Source organism: Augochlora pura, chromosome 10 (genome assembly GCF_028453695.1).
Source record: "Augochlora pura isolate Apur16 chromosome 10, APUR_v2.2.1, whole genome shotgun sequence".
In the NCBI taxonomy this organism is placed as follows: domain Eukaryota; kingdom Metazoa; phylum Arthropoda; class Insecta; order Hymenoptera; family Halictidae; genus Augochlora; species Augochlora pura.
Window position 1 is genome coordinate 6,633,137 of NC_135781.1, and position 23,453 is coordinate 6,656,589.

Sequence of the window (23,453 nt, forward strand, 5' to 3'; positions counted from 1 at the left end):
CGTATGGGTAAGATAGAACCAGTCTCTTTTTATTAGTTAACGATGCTACGCAGCCTCTCGTTCTTTCCATTCGATATTATACAAATTTTCGATGAAACAATTTAAGTCTGCGAATGAAAACGAAGTGTTTGCCTGTAGAAAATTTTGTCCAAAAAAAAAACATAACAATGCCCAGGATATATCAACCTAAATTGTCATGTTATAATTTGCATTTTTCATTCCTTTTCTGTATTTATGCAGCATTTGATTGGTTCTTCTCCGAAACGTTGATCATCGACAGGTATACTTTCATTCTTTTTAACAACGAATAAAATATCGTGCCACGCGACCATATAGCGAGACGGCTACGAAATAACTAAGAATATTTAACATACAGATATTCTTGAAGGTATTTAGAACCTCCTTCTTCACTATACACTATGGCAATGCGTAAGCATGGCAAAATATTGCGTCAAGTTTTCGACGCGAGATTCCGGTTTCCGAACAATACGATATCACGCTTTCCAAAAATCTAAAATACCAGGATTCAAACGAAAAAGCTACCCTTATGTATGGTAAATATTATACTTATACGAAGCGGAAAAGTAACAATGATAGCAGCGTGAAGATATAGAATTATAATGAAAAGATGCTTATCCTGGGGAAGAGAAACTTATCGCTAGAGTACATACCAGATTTTTGTATACAAGTCGCGTAAAAGAACAATTATGTAATCGCATTTGATTTATAAAACTTTTTTCGCTTTTGTATATATTTATGTGTATGTATATGTATACATATACACATACATATATTATCTGTGTATAATAATTTGAAACATACTATACAAACCTAACGTGAATCATTTACGGCAATCGATTCACGTTGCATTTCAAAGTGTCACAGCTTGCCCGTACGTCTTTGGCAAGCCGAAAGGTGGCGATAAAATGTCTATAAATAATTCTGTTTTTCATTTAAAAAAGTGAAGTAAAAATAATAATAATATTTATACAGACTGGTAGAATCGCAGTAAAACGTAACGAAAATACATTAGAGCGATCTCCGCCCAAAGAGAGAATGCGATACAAAAATGATCCGGTTTAGGACAACCAAAGGTGGCCGTAGACCATGTAATTGTATAACATGCATGACGACCGTTAACACAGGAGAAACAGCTCAGCACAAAATCGTTTGTGCCAAAGTCATTTGGCCACTATTGCGATACCGTTATCTGGACGCGTTGCAATATGGTCACCTGGTATCGTGTGCCTGCAGATGATTTGGAGCATCTGCGAACGTGAATTTCAACTTATACGCTTCTGCAACCAGTACACCTATTTCTGAGTCCGTCCAATTTTGAGTAGGCAGGTTTTGTAGCATTAACATCAGTCCCTAGACAAAAGCAACGTTAAGGTCCGTCTAAATACCTCCACCACACTTCTATTACTATGACAAGAATAAAGAGATATTCAGGTAGCTCCTATGTAAATGAGTATCGCACTAGTTTCCATGATGCTCACTTGAAAGTCAGGCTGTAAAAGCAGATGACGTCTCCAACGAAGAAGAAACGCAGCACAGACGTACAACTGAAACGAAGCGAATCTGTCGGATTCCGCCAGATAAGTGTCCCACAGGCGGATCGTACAATGAAGAGGGATCTCCCTGGTTAGCAAATTATTCATCCACCGAAACGAGAACTGCAAATAATCTACACCGTGCTTATGAAGATGCTGATGCAACGGCGCTAAAAAAATACGAGATTGTAAAGCAAACAGGATGAAAATGATTCTCGTACTCAACCCCTCAGCGACGACCACACTTGGATTGCCTTCTTTTGCACTTATCTTATTTGTCCACTTTTACGTTATGTTTATTTGCATTTGCAGCTGTTAACTCCACATGCGTATAATAAAGAGATGCGTCCTTCATCGCTGAGGAGTTAACATAACAGGCTCATACCGTCTATTCTCTGTATAAGCTCCTTCAGCTGGATCACTTTGTGCTGAATGCCTAATTGAGCAAAGATATAGTTATCTTGTATACCGTCGAGAAATTTGGATAAGCACCAAAAGCTATCTGCCTCTATAATGTCCCTCTGCTCTTTCCGTAACGAAGCGACATCGTAATTTTCTAAGTCTTGCCATGCGGACACCGGAACCGCTTCTTGCAAAAATACCAGAAAGAAGGGCGTCACTAGATCATTCATCCCCTGGAGAAACAAATGCTTAAAATGTCATCTATTTCGATTACTCTAAGAATGACCGTTTTTACGTACTTGAACATATCCAGAAGCAGGATGACGAATGGCCCATATATAAAGTATTCTTTCAAAGATTAATTGTACCGTTGATTGTTGAAATAACGAAATAAGGGGAGACATTCTCGGAATGTCGATGTGGATCTGACGATATGTATCTTGGAATCCTTCGTCTCGTTCAGTATCATAATACTGTTTTACTAAATTCCAGTAATCGAGCCGTTTACGTTCTAATACGCTCTGCCTCCGTTCTATATTAGCTGGCAAATATTCCTACATCGACAAAAACACATTAGTTTTATGTCTGTGATGAAATGTTCATACAAAGCAAAAAAATAAGGTATCAGTTTACCTTTCTTACTTACAGACAACAACCTCCATGTGACAGAACGTAATCTTGCAGGCACACCTGACCAAGATAGCTGCCTTAATTCATCTAAGTTTAATACAGTAGCTTCCAAGAGAGATTCAAATTTATCTACTTTACTTTCACCATCTGCAAATACCAATAAATCAAAGTTGAGGGCAAAGAGAAAGAAAGACATAGCAAAAGAAATGATTTTATATGCACCTTGTTCTTTAGAAGGTATAAAAAATTTGGTAAGAGCATTCGTTTGCCTTAATGGCTGAGGCCTGCCTGGGAGCGTTGGTCTATGCTGCGGGGAAATGCCGTATTTTATGTCTGTTTCCTCTGTGGAATGTTGAGAGTTGTTCATTTGCGAGTTCATAGACAAATTAGCATTCCGCAAGTGCAAAGGTTGAACAGCTAATCGTTGGAGAGCTTCTGCCTTTTTCTCTTCAGGTATAATCTCTTGGACTCGTTGAGACTGCTTTGAATTTGTTGCAGAGTCTAAACAGGATTTCCTTGACCGATGACTATTAATGACACTGATTGCAGCCGATTGACTGACCCGCTTCGATATCTTTACATCGGAAACTGTGCAGAATTCATCATCTCCCGAATCCCAAGCATCGTCAATACTTTCTTGAAAGTCTTGAAAAGACGTGGATCCACCGCTACTGCTCGACATACCTCCACTCATGGACACTGTGTTCGTTGAACTACCAGACATGAGTGTTGTAGCACCCATTTTACCATGCTTACCATCTTGTTTGGGACTTGGTCTTTTAATACGCATTTAACATATGTATAAATACATAATTGCACTGGAAATATTCTCCTGAATCTCATAATAATTAGAGATGGGGTGAAGCACATTATAAATAAGCCTGAATCTGATTAAATTTTTCCAGATGCGTAGATTTCAAGATCACATTTAACAAAATTATATAACCATTGTTTTAATCATTTACTCTCAAGATATTTGTATCGGAAATACCAAATGTCTTTCCATCTATAACCTTTCTATTGTCTGCAATTGTGTGAACTCCTATTGTTTTGGAATAGCATTTGAAATTCATGAAATAAAACTTGGACATTGAACCTAATCCCATCTCTAATAATAGAGTAATGATATACATACCTGCCTGGTACAGCATGAGTACTCTTCTTCCAGAAGGATTGATGAGTTTGATAAGTTTGGCTATGATGACTTTGATTTTCCATAATTATTATAAATTATGTTAACTGGCACCTGCCCCTTTTCCAAGATAATTAAAGAAGCGATACAAGTTCCTCATTCCCTTGTGAACGTTCACTGGAAAAGAAATAGATGTTATTGGAACTGATGTCATGAACAAATAATCTATCACCTAATATGTTTTTGCATTTGCAATATATGAGATTATGCATATTATATTGCACTATAAAACAAGCTATTAAAATAATGGGCATTACTAAAATTACATAATTGGGTTGCTCTTCTGACTCATATTGCTTTGCAATAGATAAAGGTAAACTTACAACATCAATTGCCTTTGCAGTCATCATTGGTAAAAGAGCCAGCAATTCCAAATATTTACATAAGGAAGTATACGTATAGTGATCTTAGATTACGGTACCTTTTAACGAAAAACGAACGACAATTGAACTTAAAGATGTATCATTAACATCGCGACAAAAAGGTGTTCGAAAACAACTGTTAAAGAAGATGATACTACGTACTTGCAGGCCTTGCTATCGTTTGTTATAAGTAGGTTATGTTACACGTCATAAGTATAAGTGGCTGGATCACAATAAACAGAAAGAAAACAGGAGTATATCCTTACGGATGAAAATATTTACGTAATCGTCTAATTACGTCAACGTTGAGGAAGCTACAGAAGTATTTAAATCGTTCTACAGCTTTCAGGATTATGCATTACTGCACATATGAGACAGTAGTTTCTGTCCTCGTAGCGCGTCCGAGACAGTGAAGATTTTTTCAGAAAATGATCATGCAACGTGAGTATGAGATTTAAAGACGATTGGTTTCTAAATTTACCGAATCTACATGTAATACGCAACGGCTAAACCTTCTGTGGTAAATGTTCACTGTTTTTGACGTATGACAAGCTATTTACTGGTGCTGCCACCGAAGAAATGGCTAGATTAAATTTACATCGTGTACGTGCCATAATCTGCATACCAAAATTACGATTTGAAAGCTGTTCATTGTTGTTTATTACAATGCGCACAAAGATAGAGAAGTATTAATTCTCAGAGTTTGTGCTTCTCTGATTATTCAAACAATAGAAATACAACAATTTTTATTTAAATATCGGAGTGTACTTATAAATAAATAAGCCTTTCATACTGTTAAGAATGTTGTTTTAACAGTACACATATTGTAATTTACTGTGATTTTTCGCGAATGTAAAACCAGCAAGATTAAGTTTTATTTTAGTTCCGTTCCAAATAAAAGAATATATGCAAATCAAGTTTCTTTCTCTAATGTTCGAAAAATACGATAAATACTTAGATGTTTCCCCGTAAAATATAGATTCTGTGATTTCAAACATTTCGCTTTTATTGATAAGTCAATTGATTTTATGTGCGCAAATCTGAGGAGACATTTACAACAGGAAAACAAGACTATCCTGAATAAAATCCACGTAATAATTTTGTTTTCCACTTAAGACACTAAGGTTGTCTATTACACAAGGAGATTCATTTAATGAGTTCGTGTACACACCATATGTATACACATCACAAAATGTATTTTATGTCCTAAGGTTATTTTCACCTATGGATTATCTTAAATAAAATATAATTTATCTTGAAAAATATAAACAAATAATGGAATTGCGAAACATTCTACCGTTTTATAATTTTCCCAAGTTGAGAACCCATAACAAAAATATGAAAAGTATGTTCATACACGTGAGCAACAGTGACACTCATTACTTGTTAACTTATTGTTATTTCTGACATCGGCATATTTTAACCTTTCTATTTACAGTGGCAGAAAAATTAAGGGTATTTTATTTGACTGTTGCTTCCATTGAACTGGGCTAATAATGTGGTAAGTATTTACATTATACCAGTAAAAATGTACAACCCGGTAATTTAGATCATTATAAAATTTTGAGGATATGTAGAGAACACGTAGATACAATACGTTTTTAGACTTAATTATCGTAGAAGCATTGTTTTTATTTCAAATTTAAGGAATTATAATCAATTTGTCAAAAGTTCAGTTATTAAGATAAAAGTACACCATCTAATTGTATCTATCGAATGGTAAGACTTTTCTAGTTGTTTTCAAATGATTTGCAACTTGCGTCTTGCAACGCAAGATCTAATTGATGCGTCAGATGTTACGCGGCAATGTTGAGCATCACTGTTGTGCGTGAAGACGGTGTCACGTGTACACTGAAGGCAATTGCCCATCCCACTCTAATCATACCAAGTTCATAACATTTAGGTAGTCGAAGTGGGATGATCGTGTACAGTAGTATTGTACGTAAGTACGATGATAACCACATAATCGGTTCACGTCATTCGATCTTGCATGTCCGACGCTGTCATGTGTGTAAGCAACGATTATAAATTATTTATTCTGTGTTATTTAGCGCCATAATACATGTCACTACATGCATACATCCTTGTTTCGATAAAAAAAAACAGTGAATTCCATAAAGATCTTTAACAACAAGCATAATCATTATAAATACGCACATTTTTAATATAAAAGTTCGTTGAATCAAAAGTGACCATTATATTACATGTGAGCTTCTTTTGAAATGTTGTTCCCGTTTAGATATCGATACCACGATTTTGTAAGAAACCACATTCACTGTAATACTACTTCAGTGCGCATGCGCAGTAGAAGATAGTTTCGAAAAAAGGCCGGAGTTTCATCGTTGTAAAAGTACTCTGTGCGTTAGCCTTTCCAATTTTTGCGTGGTTCGGTTCGATTCACCTGACATTTGACGTTTAACGGATTGATGGTAAGTTATTTTATTAAAACAACTAATTTTTAATTGGTGCCAGAAAAAGTATCGTGTATTCTGTATTGTGTTCGTTTGTAAACAGTTGTCATCGAATTAATCAATAGTTTAATTAAATTTGAATTTCTAGTACATTTTATAGTAGACTCGCGGGATCTAGGTCTATCACATCGTTGTTTTATAACTCGATTATGCTTTCTCCAGGACGCTTTGCTTGAGATTATTTCTAAATTCCTTTTATCACATACGTCTTCGATTTCCAGATCATAACTGTACATATATTTTGTTTTTGTTTTGTTTCGTATGGATATGTATATTGTTTGTATTCGACGAACGATCGAAACATTTTTCGTAATAATCACAAATATAAAATGTTAAATTTTTAATACGTTCACAATTTTTTTATTTACTTTGTAAATAACAAGTAAACATTGCATGTTATTTATGTATAAAAAGGTAACAGCTTATATAGCAGTCGTTTATTTTTGCTTTTTTTTATATTAATTAAATCATTGTGTTCATAAAATTTAATATGTATAAATTAGAAATAAGATTGTTTTGAAATGATGCAGAAATATTGAATATTTGGATGCAGTTATATTTTTTCTTGCTTTCTAATCATTATCAATGAAACCATACTTGAGCTTATCATATCACATTTATCACTAGTTAATAATCATTGACCTTTGTCACTACATTTTTATCTAAATACAGTTTATCATAGATATAATAAATGGAAGTGCATCGATTAATGGCATGTTAGAACTCTAGAATGAAGTGTGTTCCCATTGTGGGATTGGAAAAGAAATGACCTAAAATTAAAGGAGCACACTTGAGAAATCTGTGTAGAAGTAGAACTTTCACCCATAATGATTAACATTTCTGCAGATAAAAGGATTAGATTACAGAATTTTTATACCGTATAAGTAATTATGTTGTCATAGATGATACTGTTTTGATTATTTGATGTATAAATATATTAAGGATATGGTAAATGTCAATGGATCATAAAATAAAAACAATATTTTGTTTTTTAAGCGTATATAAACATTCGCCCAAGATGTCAGACATTGAAGAAGATGAGGTATATATATATATATATACATATATAGATAAATGAATATATAAAAATGATAATATTTACATTGTTTATAATTGTATTAAATTTTAATTTAATTTATATCCTAGTTCCAAGATGCCCAGGAAACCATACCAGAGTAAGTATACAGTTATCACTTGTGTAACTTAGTACATATAGATATTTATTTACATATCAAAATTATTTCTGTTTTATTTTCAGGCTTACTTCCATGGATTTGGATACTGCAATAATGGAAGCAAAAAGAGCAATTAATTGTTTTTTTAACAATGATTTTGAGAAAGCAAGAAAAATTATGGAACCATGGGCATCTAGCAGTATATATCATTCGTTAGGGACAAGTGTTTTTGCATTTCTTGAAGCAATTCTAACATTTGAACAAGTATTACATTTACAATACTCTATAATAAATGCAAAGTATTTGTTCAGTAATATATTATAATATGTATTGCTTAGGAATACATTGCAAAAGCAGCCGCAGCAGTAAAACAGTGCATGAGTCTGTGCTCAAAGCAACGCAAACATATTACATTAACACAGAATATTGGTAAAATGGTCAAGAAGACTAATTACGATGCCTACACAATTGGTAAGCATATAGCTTTTAATGTGATATAGTATGTTTAATAGACTTTGGATTGCTTTATGAATAACATGCATGATCAGTTGATTCAAGTATCCTCAAGAGCATGTAGAATTCTATTGCTAAATCGTGTACGTAAGAAATAATATTTTATCTGTGACCACCTGTTCCATTTTGTTACATACTATTTTTTTCATGAAGTTAGTAAATAAGACCTGTTCATAAAAGTCTAGTGTTTCGTTATCACAGTATTTATAACTATCTAACAAAATGATCTTCATCTAATAATAGCATTATCTATCACCAATTTTACATTTCGATAACTAATAGTTATTGTGTTTATAAATCCATGTTTTTAAAACAATAACAATTTATAAAATCCGTTAGCTATCGAAATGCAATGAAAATAAAATAAAAATTTATATGATAATGTATTGTATAATGCTGATTGTAAAAGCAGGCCGAAGGCTTGAAGCATGAAGGAATGATGAAGAATTAAAATTACAGAGGAAGTGCATGCGGAACTATGTTATGCCGAGTCACTTCTTTTAAAGTCGATGCTCACATTTGTGGAGGACGAGACTTTGGTCAGCTTTGTTAAAGCTGGATTGAAAATTCGTGCCTGCTTTCTGTCCTATAAGTAAATGAACTATATCGCTGGTTATTCATCTAAATTTCTTTAACAAAGAAATTTTCATGTTGTTCCATGCATGTTATTTGTTTCTAGGGAATGTCTAACAATTTTGAATAATCGCAAATGGGAAAACGATGTTCACAAAGTTCATTTTGAAAGCGGTGTTCGCACAGGAATCGGAGCGTTTAATTTGGTATATACCGTTATCTCTGTTAGATAACATCATGTAGTACTATATAATGACCATAACAGCTTCTTGATATTTTTTAGATGATCTCATTGTTACCGGCAAAAATTATCAAACTATTGGAGTTCATAGGCTTTTCAGGAGATAAGGTAATAAATAAGAGCATCTATTAAAAAGCTTGTGTAACAATAATCCGAAATATCGCTTCTATCAACAGGAATATGGTTTGTCGGAGTTAGACGCAGGATATAGGGAAAGAAGAGGATTACGGCACGTCTTGTGTGCAATGATTCTCTTATCTTACAATTTACTAGTATCTGTTTTCTTAAGTAATACAGACGGTGACCTAGACTGGTGCGAAAAAGCGTTGGAAGAGGAGTTAAGTCTTTACCCAAACGGTGTATGGTTTCTGTTTTTCAAAGGCAGATTAGAACTGATCAGAGGAAATTTTGAAACTGCAATAGGATGGTACACGAGATCATGGAAGAGTCAAGATTTATGGCCTCAGTTTCATCATCTTTGTTTTTGGGAGTTGATGTGGGCACATTGTTCGCTGCAACAATGGGACGAGGCTGCTATGTTCGCCAACTGTTTAGTTAAGGAATCAAATTGGTCACGCACTGTTTATTTATATCAAAAGGCAGCAATACTTCTCATGCAAAAGCCACCGTCGCAAAGCGAGAAAAAACAGTTAATCGATGTTTTAATGATGCAAGCACCTACGTTCAAGCAACGTATAGCAGGCAAATCATTGCCAATGGAAAAGTTTGTTATTAAAAAGACGGAACGTTATTTTGCTCAGAAAGATAAATTAGTTCTTCCTGTGTTCGAACTAATGTACGTGTGGAATTTGTTCCGAACAATTGGTAAACGACAAGATTTAATATTAAACATATTCAAGCAAATCGAAGAAGCTGAAAAAGAACTTAAAAATATCCCGTGAGTTCCCCTGATCATTGTTGATCAGTGTAAATCAGAGGCTGAGCTAAACTAAAATCTTTTCTTGCAGAAAAACTGAATTTCACGGAGACAACGAGGCTCTTCTGTTACTTTTAAAAGGCGCCTGTTTGCGCCAACTAAAACGTCCTTTATTCGCCGAAGATTGTTTAACTCGTGCACTTGCTTTAGAAAAATCAATTAGAGAAGATACTTATATAATTCCTTTTGCAACAGTAGAATTAGCTTTGTTGGCGAAAGACCAAGGGAACATTCCACTTGCTATTGAGTATTTGGAAGATGCTAAGTGAGTTCTCATCTTCTTTAATTATATATGTATATAGCAATTGTATATGTATGTATCGGCAGTCAATTGCAAATATTTTATCTGATTGCAGAAAAAATTATACCGGATACCTCCTTGAATCCAGATTGCATTTTAGGATTCATTCTGACTTAATGAATTTCGGAAAAGAAGGTTGAAGATCTCGCAATATAATGATATCCGAAATTTTTTTAACGAATTTATTACTGCCAATAGATTCACTATTGCAGGTTTATGCACTGACGATTTTCTTAAATAATCGTTTTTATGGAGAAGATTGTTATGTAGTTGTTAAATATTTTTTTCAAAGTAATTAATTTATTTTCTATATTACATTCTTATAGTACAGTATATATAGTGTACCTTTTTTGTTACTTTTTTTGTATGTAAATTACTGTTTCCAGTGATAACATAATTTTGTTAACTATTACGCATATATCTAGAGCACATGTCACAAATAGTTCGAATGGTCTAAAGAAAGATATAGAATTAAATTATTTTTTTAATTTAAATTATTTTTCCTATAAAAGAATTTTAATAAACATTTATAGACATCAATTCGATTGGTATTAGTGAAAATCTAATATATGTGTCGATTGTGTGTGCATGCTGCACATCTACTGACACTAATGTTGTATTTACACTGTTTAATAAATTGTAAATTACACGTGAACAAAAAATGTAAAATGGGAATAAACAAATGGTTTATTAATAAATTCAATGGGTTCAAGTCATTTGTTATGACTTCGTCATCGAAAAACACTTATTATTTTGAATGTAAAAGAAATTTAATATTTGTCGCAATTATAAATGATTCTTGATGTAAGGAAAATATAAATAACAAATATAGGGCATGGGTGATTGTTGTCGCCTTGTCATTAGATACAATTCAATCTTTCTACAATGTAAGAATCAATTGCTATCAACGCAACAATTGCGTCTCTTATAGCGAAATCTCTTTGTTCAGAGAATGTATAGCGCCAATTAGCCATTGGGGGAATCCTTCAAACTTTTAGTCAGAGTCGACTGTCGATAATTTCTTCTACCAGTTTCAGCTTTTTACCACTGAGTAATTGGCGCTGTATGAACACTATAAAGAGATTCTCCATTTCGCCACACGCGACGCTACTATCGTACAATTTTTAAATATTTATGAATTTAAATATAATTTGAAATCGATTTTAAACTGCTTTAACGAAGAATTTACAAACTTTTCAGAACTCAAATGAAAGCTGAAAGAAAGCTCTTTCAGATAAATTTACTTATAATGTTAAAACAATTCGAAATTAAATTGAAAAATTAATCAATTTCGATGAGTAATACCGAGGAGAATGATTCAAATTAAAGGGTTAGTCCGATTCGATCTTAAGATATTTCTATCGTGTATTAATTTCTTAAATAGATCCTTAATCAATTGCCATGCATGAGATTTTGTTAAGCTGTGACATTTGTTTCTAGATCTTGTTTATGATAATGTGTGAATAATTGATGAAATTATTCTTCAAGAAAATAAATCGAATACCTTCACAATTTGCGTATTAAAACGTATATTTTCACATCCTGAAGCTCGCACGCTATGAACAGCGCGCAGCTTTTTGTTAAATAAGGAAAAAGGAAACGAACGGATAACTTAACGAATTCTAATAGTACGTTACAGCATTATATCAGAGTTACATATATAAAATGATGGCTTCTGGTCTGCGAAATCTCTATACACAAATTGCATGCTAAGATTTCTCGCGTGTTCGTCGTAGGTTTTACAGGCTTCACGAATCTATGACAAGACGATTCACATTATTATTCGAAACAATAACACATTCGTGTATATTATTGGGCTATGCAATTCATTTATTATTACACCTTAATCCGTAGAAAATAATAATGATAATATACAATTTTATGCTTTTGTTTCTTTTCTTTTTCTGCTTTTTTTGATCAACAAAGATAATACAATTACAGTACTGACAATAATACAGTTACAGTATACGCCGAGACCGCTGGTTCATCTTTAATTGATTTCCAATTAAAATTGCCGGTCACCATATACACACAGCGGGCAGAAAAGAACTATTCCTACGCCACCATCTTTTAATGGACAATACCGTCTGATTTGCTAACAGTGAAATATTATATTGAAATAAACCCATACAAATAATTAAGTTAATTTAACGTTCGAGTACGTTGTCTGCAATTTAAAACAAAATGGCGGCTGTAGATACACTTCTTCCACCCACTGCAGGATCTTACTTACGATAGCTATTGTAACATTGCACTTCGCATTCGTGAACTTCGTGTATTTATTAATATAACAACGACGAGCATTAAATTCAAAGAGGAAACTAATGAGCTTTTAATGGCAGTGAGAGGAAAGCAATGAATTCCCTCGGGCTAAAAGCGAAAATGAAAGATCACTCTTGATAAGAGTGGGCGCGTGTGTGTAGCACGTGTGTGCGCATATAATGCATACACAAATTCCAATGCACGCTCGATAAAAAGGTTAATTAACGTACTCTGTCTCGAAGTTTCATCATCATTTCGTCACGACAATCCCAACTTCTCAAAATGTGTCTGTGTAACCTGTTGTTCGGGTAGGACGAATTAATTTTTATAAAATATTGTAGAGTACTGCTAATACTCGAAGCTGTTTATGAAAGAAATTAAATTTTATTTAACATGAAACTCTTTTCTAAATTTATATTTGCATAAACTCGCTCTATCCAAAAGTAACGCGAATTTCTTTTTGTATTATTTGGAAAGTGAAGTACAAAAGTGTAATCACAACCGTTCGTGCGTTAGGTCTTCGTAAAATTGAAATTCGTTCGATCAACAAGTTAGACAAACATCAATAAATTGTAGTATGAACATTAACACGTTCATGGTCTTGAAACAACAGAAAGTTCGTTTCCCACTGAGAACAAATCTTTTATTTTATCTTGTTTCCCAAAAGCAAGCGATATATTCAAGATATTCGAGCCTTTTGCAAATCCAAGAATATGTAATCCGCAAAAATATGTACAGGTGACCGCCAAAACCGTGAACGCGTTAGGTGAGCGTCGCCGTTTTTTTTTTTTTTACACACGTATGCAATCCTGAAAGCTCACGATTCATTTGAAGTTTTCGATCGTTCCAGAAGATTCTACCCGGTGGAACCCGATAGGGATCGTTTACCACAGGTAAGAAATAGCCATTAGATACGTCTGGCTTTTTTCTTGATAAATGGAGTCACTTTCTAGCTTACAAATTGATGCAGATCGTCCACGAAGTTCGTGCGGCTTTTGATTAAACGTTCTTCAACGATCTATGACACATAGCCGAAGGTTTCTTGGTAACAAATCTCTTTCAGCAATGCAATTACAAATCTTAAAAATTGGCACTAGTACGAAGCTCGCGAATTTCAAAAATCTGTAAAGAATCAAACGTTAACAAGTAATTTGAAAAACTTAAAATCGTAGGAAAGCGTGTCGCAGGAACTCGTTGAACGATCTAATGGCAAATGTTACAAATCTGGTGAACATGTTTTACACACACGCAGAAACAACGGAAACTCGGACAATTTTTTTCTGGAAATGATTTCGCAAAATGTCGAATTACTGGGGGGGGGGGGGGGGGGGGGGGGGGGGGGGCAGGAGGTATTCGCCATTTCTTCTCCGGCGGGCATGAACCGTCGTTACGCAAATCTGAATGTACAATACATGAATTCGAGCTGTTTCCTCGATAGACCCATTCGAGAAGAAACTTGGCAGCTACGACGGCGCTACGTCGGAACGAGAACAGTCGAGTCGAATAATACAATAGCTTCTTTTTCGTGGTTTTTTTTTTGTCCTTTTGTTTATCACAAACTTTACAGAATGTTATAGATCGATTAACGGACATACTATTTAAGGAAAATTACATCCTATTTGTATATAATGATTAAGTTAAATTACGGAACGCTCTTAAATGTTATTTAAATGCTCTATTGCACGGTGGAGGAATGATCGCCATGGACTCGTTTGATCAGATGTGAAAATTTGGAGCTCGAGTCTCGTAAACATCAAGTCTTGCTTGCCTTCAAATATTTCGATGAACTGATCTAATACTGATTTTTTTCCGCCTGGTCCGTCCTCCCTTCTTTTTCAACCAAACTTCTCGCTTTCATCGTCATCGTCGTCGTCATCGTCGTCGAGAGTATACATCTTGTTGACACAAACACAGGACGAAATAGAGAAAAAGATATACACATATATTTAATAGAAATGTACAGCAGTCCTTGACACGATTACGCTGCCGCGATTGTGTTTCGCTTGATAGAAATGTAACATTGGTGGACCGCGGATCTTTCTGCAAATACAGATCTCCGTTGACTGGAATCTGCTTTCTTGTAGGCTCCGTAGAATGCCAAGAGAAATGAAAGCCTCGTTAAATTTTAATAATGCGATGATGCTGAGAACCGTGGCCCAATCGTACGAAAGGTAATATATATACTGTGCGAACGAACGAGACATAAACTTTGACAATTTTTTAGTAATCTTGAAAATGTGTTCACCTCCGCACGCATTTGCGAATATAGTTTCTAGATGACGATAATTCTTTTTCTATTTATTAACACATTAACTATAAATTTATGCCGTAAGAAATTGGCCGGGTTCGAAAAAATTAGAAATGTGATGAATTTGGACAGTTTACCATCAGTTTCATAAATTAATTTGAGGATTATGGTTGAACAAGTTGAAACTCTGTGTTTGAAATTGGAAATTGTAGTGTCGTCGAATTTATGTCTCTCAAATGGTTAATCATTGTATATCGTGAGTTGTACACACACTTCTTAAAAGATTCGAAGAATTTCACATTGGTCGATTTTTCGGTAAAAGTTTCATAAAAATATCGTGAGAATTGTAGAGATTTTGCAAGTGCATTATTGATGCACCGAGCGGAAAAGTTGAAAAGTCGCACCAAGATACGGAGAAGTCAATTCGAATCTTTCGAAGTGTTGTTGCACAAGTATAAAATGTTGTAGATACTACAAACAGTACGAATCGCTATTACAGCCGAACAAATTTCTACCATAGCATCAGTAAACAAATCGAACGATGAATCATGCATAATAAATAATAAGTTCCCCGTTTACAATACTCTTACGACTATCATTAAGGTTTGCATTAAACGCTAGAACTGTTCCACAGCCACACTTGTTAGTTTTTTGTTCCCATAAAAGTTCGTCTATCTTATCTTCGGTCAATTCGCCCGGTACGGGCAGAAAGAAATTAATTTATTTAACAATTATTTCTAGACCGCAGACTTATGCGTTTATGGATGGATGAAATGCAAAACAGCATTCGAAATATTCCTGTGCAATCTTTGTGCACAATTTACATTTTCATAGATTATTTATTAAAAGATAGAGCAAGAGAATCTTCCTTTTGCTGACTAGACAATTTTTAACATAATACACCGCTAATTATAATTCGTATACACACTTCTTAATATTCTATATTGTCGATCTCATAAATGCATAAAGATCCGCAGTCTACATTACTTTTAAATATTTCGTGTAACTCTTGTTTAAACATTTAATTGTTCCGCCACCTCCTCCTAACTAAGAAATTTTTCAATTTTGCAGTTTTCTGAATGTCATACACTTTTTAAACTTCGTAATAACTGTTTTACAGAAGTGAAAGTCAACCTCCTGCTTCTTGTTACTGAAACATAAAATATTTATTTGACATAAAATTCCGGGTACTTGTAATCACTATGGCAGTTCTAGCGTGGAACGCGCGAATCTTTGTAGAACGAATAGGGAAAGGGAAAGTGTGTATGAAATGTTTAAAATGTACACCGTATAATTGTTTTGCATCTGTCTGGAAAAAAGAACTAAGAAAGAGAGAAACTAATATATATATACATATATAACGTATACAAAAGTTGCTTTTGACCGAGAAACGTTTTCAGATCTGAATGCTCGAAAACCACGTGACTCTTCTAATCATAATCGAGCTTTAACACTCAACCATTAAAAAAACCGTTTCACGATCGAAACGACGCATCTGTTTTACTACACATAAAGCAAACGGTTCAACGTAAAAGAAATCACGTTCCTCGAGTTCGACGCGAGAAAAGATGTTAATGACATAATCTACTCGTTCTTCCTTTCCTCCTCCTTTCTCTCCCACTTTACCATTTCTTATTTTTCCATTGCATGTTGCAATTGATTTCCTTTTTAAATCTCTCTCTCTCTTCTTCTCCCTCTCTCCTGCCTCGCTAAATGAAATTCTCTTAGTGTTATTAATTATTATTATTGTTGTTGTTGTTATTATTCTTATTTCGTTACTATATTCGTAAACGGTGTATTCCGATATACAATGACATATTAACGTGCGTCTTTGTTTGCTTTTTTTTCACGTTCACCTGCAGCAAGGCATTGTAATACATCGATATACAGAATACAGTAATGAATCATTTCACGTATACACGTACATACGTGTGCATGTATCCATGGGTAAAACAGAACACGTGTACACGCAAACTTATGCGCGCATATATATATACACATATATATGTATATGTATATATACACACATATATATCCATATATATCTATATGTACGTATGTATATGTCTATACGTATATGTATAAGCATTATGTACAATGTTTTTCATGATATCGATCACGCAATCTGAAAACAGCAATTAATGTGTGCTACCTAGTATTAGCTAAATTAATTATTTAATTATTATCATTATTATTTCAATTATTATAATAATATCTATTTTTATACATAGTATAAGAGTATGGATCTTCCTCCTTTGTCCTCTTTTTTTTTGTTGTTTATCTACCAAAACAGTGCTCAGATGCAACTCAAACCGCCGGTGCACACCCCCATGCCAGCTTTCAACAGCAAGATGAGGGATGATCGTCTATGTTCAAATTCGTTCGTTATCCTACACGCGTGAATTTTTAGCGCACGATACATAAATACTCGTAAAAAAAGAAAAGAAAATCCGACGAAATAACCGTGTATCGGTGTCGAAGGATAAAACGATAGTGAAAGACCGTAGATCGTCGAGCCTGTCTCTTGTATCAAAATTATATGTACAGAATAATTAATACAAAAACAAAGTTACCGCCGTGGGTAATACGAGATACACTCAGTTTCGTTATAGTGTGAACGAATGAACGAAAACCGCATGAAAATTTCCCACTTTTTCCTTTTCCGCGAGATTGATTCGAACGCGTCACCCCCTTTTAATCTCCGTGAAACAAAGGACTACGCTAGGCCTTGTAAGCATTCGTTGTTAGAATAACAAGAGGCGAGGGCAAATTCAGACGACAAATATACAAGAAGAACGCAAAGTCTGATAACGCTTCTAAATTTTTCATTTATAGAGTAACTCATGTTTTTCGCTTAAGAGTTGTTTCTACTTTCATGGAACCTCTAGAAATTTACGTAACAGGACAAGGAGGCCTGCTTCCTCACGTCTAAATTTGTGTTTATAGTTTATTCAGAACGGAACCAAAAACGAATTCCTATTTATAGCTGTTAAGAGTGCGGGAAGTCAATGGTATGCGTCTCGTTGCCGAATATCAGGCGCAACCTTTTCATTGGAGGTGGCGGTGGGTCCAGATTCAATTCGCGTTTCTTATGCCGTCTCTCACGATCTCGGGTTTTATGCTTCTTCTTACGTCTGCTTCGCTCCACACCCTCAACACGTAATACTTCGTATTCAGGCTCATAACTATCCTCACTGAGACTCGTCCCAGATTCCACGATGTCCTCCAAAACCGGCGAACGCTTCATACGCAAAGTTAGCTTTAATCGACCGGTTCTCTCCGGTGTGGTTGGACAAACTTGACAATTCGTGGTAGTCGCCTGCCACTGGCATTCTGTCAAGCTGGTCGGCTTTCGTGCATTTTCGTTGTTGTAGGTTGATAATCTGCAATAAACCGAATATTAAAATTTAATTTTCAAGCAGAAGTCAGCCTTTCAACTCTAAGAAGTTGGTGAAAGAGTCCAAGCTTCAAGTTTTGTGTGAAAGTTATCCTATTTGAGACAAATCCTAACTAATTGATATCCATCCTGATTGCATTTATTACTACTTTTTCTTCACTCTCATTAGCTGGTGTCAATTTTGAATAATTCAATATTCATATTTATTTGGAAACAAAAGTTTCGCTCAAGATTTTCAGGATTTGAAGGTCATTGGTGTTGTTTGTATAATTTAAATTTACCTCTCTTTATTTTAGGTTGCATATCGCTAGCCAATGAAAGCAAGGATATGAAACGGTTTATGTTGCTTCAAAAATGAATTACAAAGAAGGTAAATATACAACATTCACCTTTTCAGACTTTCACCGTCGACTGAATTTTCTCTCGACTGACTGCTGCCATCTGAATCTGCAAACTGATTTTGATTGCAACTCGCAGGCGGCCATGGTTCCTGCGGAACTAATACTGGAGGCTCGGCTTTATTGCATTCATCATTGTATTGCATCTCCTGTAAATGCGACGTAAGCACGGATGCTTGGCGAGTAGTCTCTTGCTTCGTTCGTCGCATTATTGATGGTATTCTAATGTCCTCCAGGTTGCTCTCCTTTTCACTAAATTCATAAATATCGCCTTGAATACCCGAGTCGTCATCGGCCACGCCGATATCGGCACTAGCCATCTTCTGTCGATCCCTTTTTTGATTTCTTGTCAAGCGATTCTTGGTCTTCATCACTTTGCTTCGAGTCTTCGAGACGGATGTGATCATGTCACCTGTTTTGTGCTCACCCAAAGTCTCAGATTCTTCTTTCGACCCGGTCGAAACGGATCTTTTGTCGCTGAACAATTTTTTCCTATTCTTATGTGATCTCGATGTACCGTTTGACATATCGTGTTGTTGCATCGATTGCTTTAAAAGAAAATTCTGACTATCTTCTAAGAGATTGTGGCTGGTAGAGTTAATGTAGTTGTTAGACGCTGTTACACCAAAGTCTGAAATATTTTCATTACATAATTGCGTCCGAGAATCCATATCCGTTGCACAGGTTTCAATGATATTCGATTTTTCGATGTTCATTTCCGAATTATCAACGTTTACTATGTACACATCGTTCTTAAGTAATAAATCGTTCTGATGAGTCAAGACTGCACCATGACATTCGACATTTTTCTCTACGTTATTTTCTATACTCAAGTTGTCTTCGACAAAATTTGTTTCGCTATGCTCGTCCTTCATCGAGAATTTAATGGGCTCAGAAATAAATGTATTGAATTTTTCGGATTGATTCTGCACCAAACACTTTATCAACGTAGCCGAATTTATGGCATCGGTTTTTTTATGTTCCCTGATGGAGTTTTGAGAGCCGAACAGTGCCGAAATATTCCTATCGTTTTCAATGACCTCGTTTTTAGGTGATTTCACGAGTATCGGAGACATCTGTTCTACGACCTCACAAAAATCATTTTTCTTCGTAAGTTCGTAATTATCTACTTTGTTTTCATTGGAATCTTGTTGTTCTTCAAATTCTAGAAGATTTCGAATACAATTGTCAGACTTTATTGCCGGCATAGACACACTGTTCGTATTCTCGAAGTTTTCAGTTGGCGATAAACTATAATGACAGGTCCTAGACTGATACTTGTCTTGTGGAATTAATTCTTTGTTACTAGCCACGTCTAAATGATCTAAACGAGTTTCGGGTATGGAACTTACATGAACTGAATCACAGGTATTTGTACTATAATGATCTTTTCTAGAATCGGAAGCATTAACATTACCTATTGAATTAGAGTTAACTTCTATGTCGCGAGTTTCTTTCTCGTTTAACGATTCGCTATCCAATTCTCGATTATCTTTCAAAAGTGCAGGTGGACACTCTTTCTGTATCTCAGAACAAGTCGACTGTTCTATTATGTCATGGTGCGGAGACTGAACATGGCAAATATTGTGTATCTCTTCGTTTAAAGTGTTTTCCGAATGCGTTTTATGAAGTCTGGAGTATACAACTTCGTCGGTTACTTCCACTCTATCGGAATCCTCTTTGCGATGACTGATATCTGCTATTTCAATGTTTTTCGCTATGGAACCATTCAAAGGAGATCTAGCTTTTTCCGAAACTCTGGTCTTTTTGGTTTCCGTTCTCTTGTGTAGCCTACGAATGAAATACAAATTAGAAATTGACGTTATATTTATTTGGATATTAAAAAATTATTGAGCCTCACCTGGAGGCCCTGAGGGTCTGATTATTTTTGACATTGTTTTGATGACCGTTGTTATTGTCAAATTTACTAAGTTGCTTATTTCGTAGGTTCCTCGTCACGGAATTGGTGATGGCGGTTGGATGTGGGCGAGACGCTTGTAACACGTTCTCTCCATTATTTATGTTGGGCTGCTGCTGGGCAATGTCAGAAAACCGACAACCTTGCGCAATCAACAATTCTGCATCGTATTTTGTCAAACCCTTCCTCCGTAGCTCCTTCATGCTGAGACTCTGCGGCGCTACCGCTGCATTGCCAACAAGCACAGCGTTCCTTTCAGTCAACGCTGTGTCCGCTTGTTGTTTATTGCGATTTAATGGTTGCTGCCTATGCTTCGTACGATTAATGCGATTGTCTGTTTCTCTTAGACGATATCCTGTAACAGTTTATCATTTATTAACGATGCAAAGACGAAAACATATCACCTAAGCATAAATCAACTTCAAAGTATACCAGAGGAGAGCTCTTCACCAGGCTTTTGCTTCTCAAAAGCTCCAGTTCCTCTCCTTTCGCAAGTCTCACACTCGCAATAACAGTTACCATCCCCGAAGAAGTCTTCTCCATAGAAACACGTTATTTCTTCACCCACTTCGATGTCACGAAGTACTTTAACACAAGCTGTATCTCTTCCTGTGGCCACAAACTATTTCGTAGAAAATACATAAAATGAATAATTAAGATGAAAATGAAAATGGTGGTGTGAAAAGAAGTAAACTGGACAATCTTATTAACCTTGCAGTTAGCCCTGCAATCATGATTAATATATGCTGCTGGACCTAACCACAGCTGTGCACAATTCTTCCGGCAGCTAAACATTACAGAAAAATCGTTCTTCCCTGGATGAAGTAATGCTGCTTCCTCCTGGAACATCATTTCACCAGTAAACAGATATTTCTATTCCCCTCAATACTTTCTATTGTTGCTAGTAAACAAACCTTTTCACTGAGTTCAGCAATACAACCAACTAAACAAGATATTTTGTCATGTTTCAACCATTTTCGGGTTGCACAAATTTTGGCACCTTTTTGACCCTCTAATGAATATCTATAACATGGTTCTATTGCAAATCCGGAATCCTTGTCGAAAACTCTTAAATATCGGTAAATCTACACAAAAAAAGAAAAAAGAAAATGATTGGTAACAGTGAAATTATAAAAAGCTAATTCGAACATTCCTTTTTGCAGTTGTGACTCACATGCTTCTCCAAATTGATCTGTTGCTGTTTAGATTTTGTATGTGGAAGCCGTGCACCCCAGTCACCACCCATTAGCTTCTTATATGTTTTCTCATAATTTTGCGTTTGAATGAATTCACAGATAATTTTTTTAAGTTCTTCTTTATTTGCTTTCAGTGGCCTGTATCTTCATAATTAAATAATAATTTTATAAATAATCAAATGGAATTAACTGTTTCCTATGTTGTTGTCGGATATTTACCTAATATTCATTTTATGGGTAGTAAATCCTAAATAAGGATCTAACACGAGAGAAGTTGCTAGGTCGTCATTGTCAGAGAGTTCTTTGGGCGTCATGCCACCGCAACTACCAACATTGTTAGGTTGCATTTTGGCACCTACTGACCCACCCAATCTTCGCTCCTGCTTCCGTACTATAGCTGCTGAGCCTTGAATGGACAAGCAATCCACCACCATTCTGTAATCTGTACTGTTACTGAAGAAAAAACACACATTTTAGTTTCTTTCTAAAGAAACTTTAAATTCTGTCATAAAGATACTGTACTACTTATTTATACAAACAAAATATATTGCATTTCTTCATGACAAGTAACAAAACTTCATTGACATTAAATGTAGTATATTCACTATAAAAAACATTTAAATGAAATTACCTTTATCATACAATACAAATGCTAATTTATAGTCATTGCTAGTTCATTTGAAAATGACACTTTAACTGGGCAAAATAAGTGCAAATATGACAAATCATGAAAAGATCACTGACACAAGATACATTTAAGCAGAGAAACAGGAAGATCATCATGAAATAGTGCACTGATTTGAGGTTTAAATGCTGATGCTTTAAAGTATAACATGTCCAGAGTAAATATATGAAACTTGGGGTGAAACAGGCGAAAGCGATGGAGAAAAATATATCCTTTGGTAAAGAATGCACTGTTAAAAATCTCGGAATACCGACGCATCAATCATATTGGTGAATTTGTTTGCGAATCGCGGAAACGTTAAATAATCGAGGGATAAAGCATGTGCAGGACCGCAAAAGCGGTTTGTCGGTGTTAGGTGTTATTTTAGCAATATAACACGAATATCTGGAGATCATGCTCGGAACTCTAATGGCGCAGACGAGCCAGAGCGCTCCTAGAGGCACGCTGCGCTCCAATTTATCGAGAGAATTTTCCTTCTTCCCAATGAACCTGAGAACGACCAAAATATACCATCTCGATCCTGGAAGCGCACTTACCTTAAAGAAACTCTCCTGACAATAAAAAACACGCATTTTGCTAGCAATCTCGGACTTTTTTCGAATAAGACGAAGACGCGTTCGGATCTATCATGGCAGTTCTACTATAGGCACGCACACTTTCCCTATTTTCGTGCTGTAAAGGAACTGATCATTGTAACTGAATCGCTGCGATCTTCTCGTAACTCGAACGAAACTCGACGCACGCTTCGTCAAAACAAATTCGGAAACGATAACCATTTAGTCGTGAACGTAAGCGAGAAAATCCATGTTTTGGAACTACAGAATGTCGCGAACGTCATACATATATATGTCTTGAACACATCGGTCTAGTAACATTTCTGACTTTACCAAGCTGCCTGAATTACTCTAAAGCTTTGACGGTTCCGAATTTCTTCGGAACGATTCACGAGCGGCTTGTTTACGAAATTACATTGCTCTGTGCATGGATACGAGTTGCACG

General features: G+C 35.3%; 3 protein-coding genes across 10 annotated transcripts; 1 reads left to right on the forward strand and 2 right to left on the reverse strand.

The window, feature by feature from the left end:
- Positions 1-8: 8 nt before the first annotated feature.
- On the reverse strand, positions 9-4,706 carry Tbc1d22 (TBC1 domain family member 22). Of its 4 annotated transcripts, none has more exons than XM_078193239.1 (9): positions 4,302-4,438; positions 4,101-4,198; positions 3,721-3,894; positions 2,808-3,298; positions 2,602-2,732; positions 2,255-2,509; positions 1,939-2,188; positions 1,500-1,723; positions 9-1,371 (listed from the first exon to the last, which is right to left on the reverse strand). In XM_078193239.1, the coding sequence occupies exons 3-9, from the start codon at positions 3,801-3,803 to the stop codon at positions 1,231-1,233; spliced, it is 1,575 nt and encodes a 524-aa protein (XP_078049365.1). In that variant the 5' UTR covers positions 3,804-3,894; positions 4,101-4,198; positions 4,302-4,438; the 3' UTR covers positions 9-1,230. The 4 variants fall into 4 exon arrangements, with proteins under 4 accessions (XP_078049365.1, XP_078049362.1, XP_078049364.1 ...); XM_078193236.1 differs by having other exon boundaries at positions 2,808-3,361; XM_078193238.1 differs by lacking the exons at positions 4,101-4,198; positions 4,302-4,438 and adding an exon at positions 4,621-4,706 and having other exon boundaries at positions 2,808-3,361.
- Positions 4,479-11,173, forward strand: LOC144476379 (tetratricopeptide repeat protein 39B). 5 transcript variants are annotated; one of them, XM_078193233.1, is made up of 13 exons: positions 4,479-4,580; positions 5,578-5,640; positions 6,379-6,568; positions 7,607-7,652; positions 7,757-7,785; positions 7,869-8,049; positions 8,124-8,256; positions 8,758-8,890; positions 8,978-9,077; positions 9,155-9,220; positions 9,289-10,010; positions 10,081-10,314; positions 10,406-11,170. In XM_078193233.1, the coding sequence occupies exons 4-13, from the start codon at positions 7,629-7,631 to the stop codon at positions 10,488-10,490; spliced, it is 1,707 nt and encodes a 568-aa protein (XP_078049359.1). In that variant the 5' UTR covers positions 4,479-4,580; positions 5,578-5,640; positions 6,379-6,568; positions 7,607-7,628; the 3' UTR covers positions 10,491-11,170. The 5 variants fall into 5 exon arrangements, with proteins under 5 accessions (XP_078049359.1, XP_078049357.1, XP_078049361.1 ...); XM_078193231.1 differs by lacking the exon at positions 6,379-6,568 and having other exon boundaries at positions 10,406-11,173; XM_078193235.1 differs by lacking the exons at positions 4,479-4,580; positions 5,578-5,640 and adding an exon at positions 6,038-6,081.
- A 3,360-nt stretch (positions 11,174-14,533) lies between these two features.
- On the reverse strand, positions 14,534-23,255 carry Hmt4-20 (Histone methyltransferase 4-20). The gene is made up of 9 exons (XM_078193230.1): positions 22,991-23,255; positions 21,989-22,222; positions 21,748-21,913; positions 21,488-21,658; positions 21,285-21,413; positions 21,006-21,195; positions 20,517-20,928; positions 18,647-20,446; positions 14,534-18,243 (listed from the first exon to the last, which is right to left on the reverse strand). Exons 2-9 carry the CDS (start codon positions 22,201-22,203, stop codon positions 17,850-17,852), a joined length of 3,477 nt encoding a protein of 1,158 aa, XP_078049356.1. The 5' UTR covers positions 22,204-22,222; positions 22,991-23,255; the 3' UTR covers positions 14,534-17,849.
- Positions 23,256-23,453: the final 198 nt, after the last annotated feature.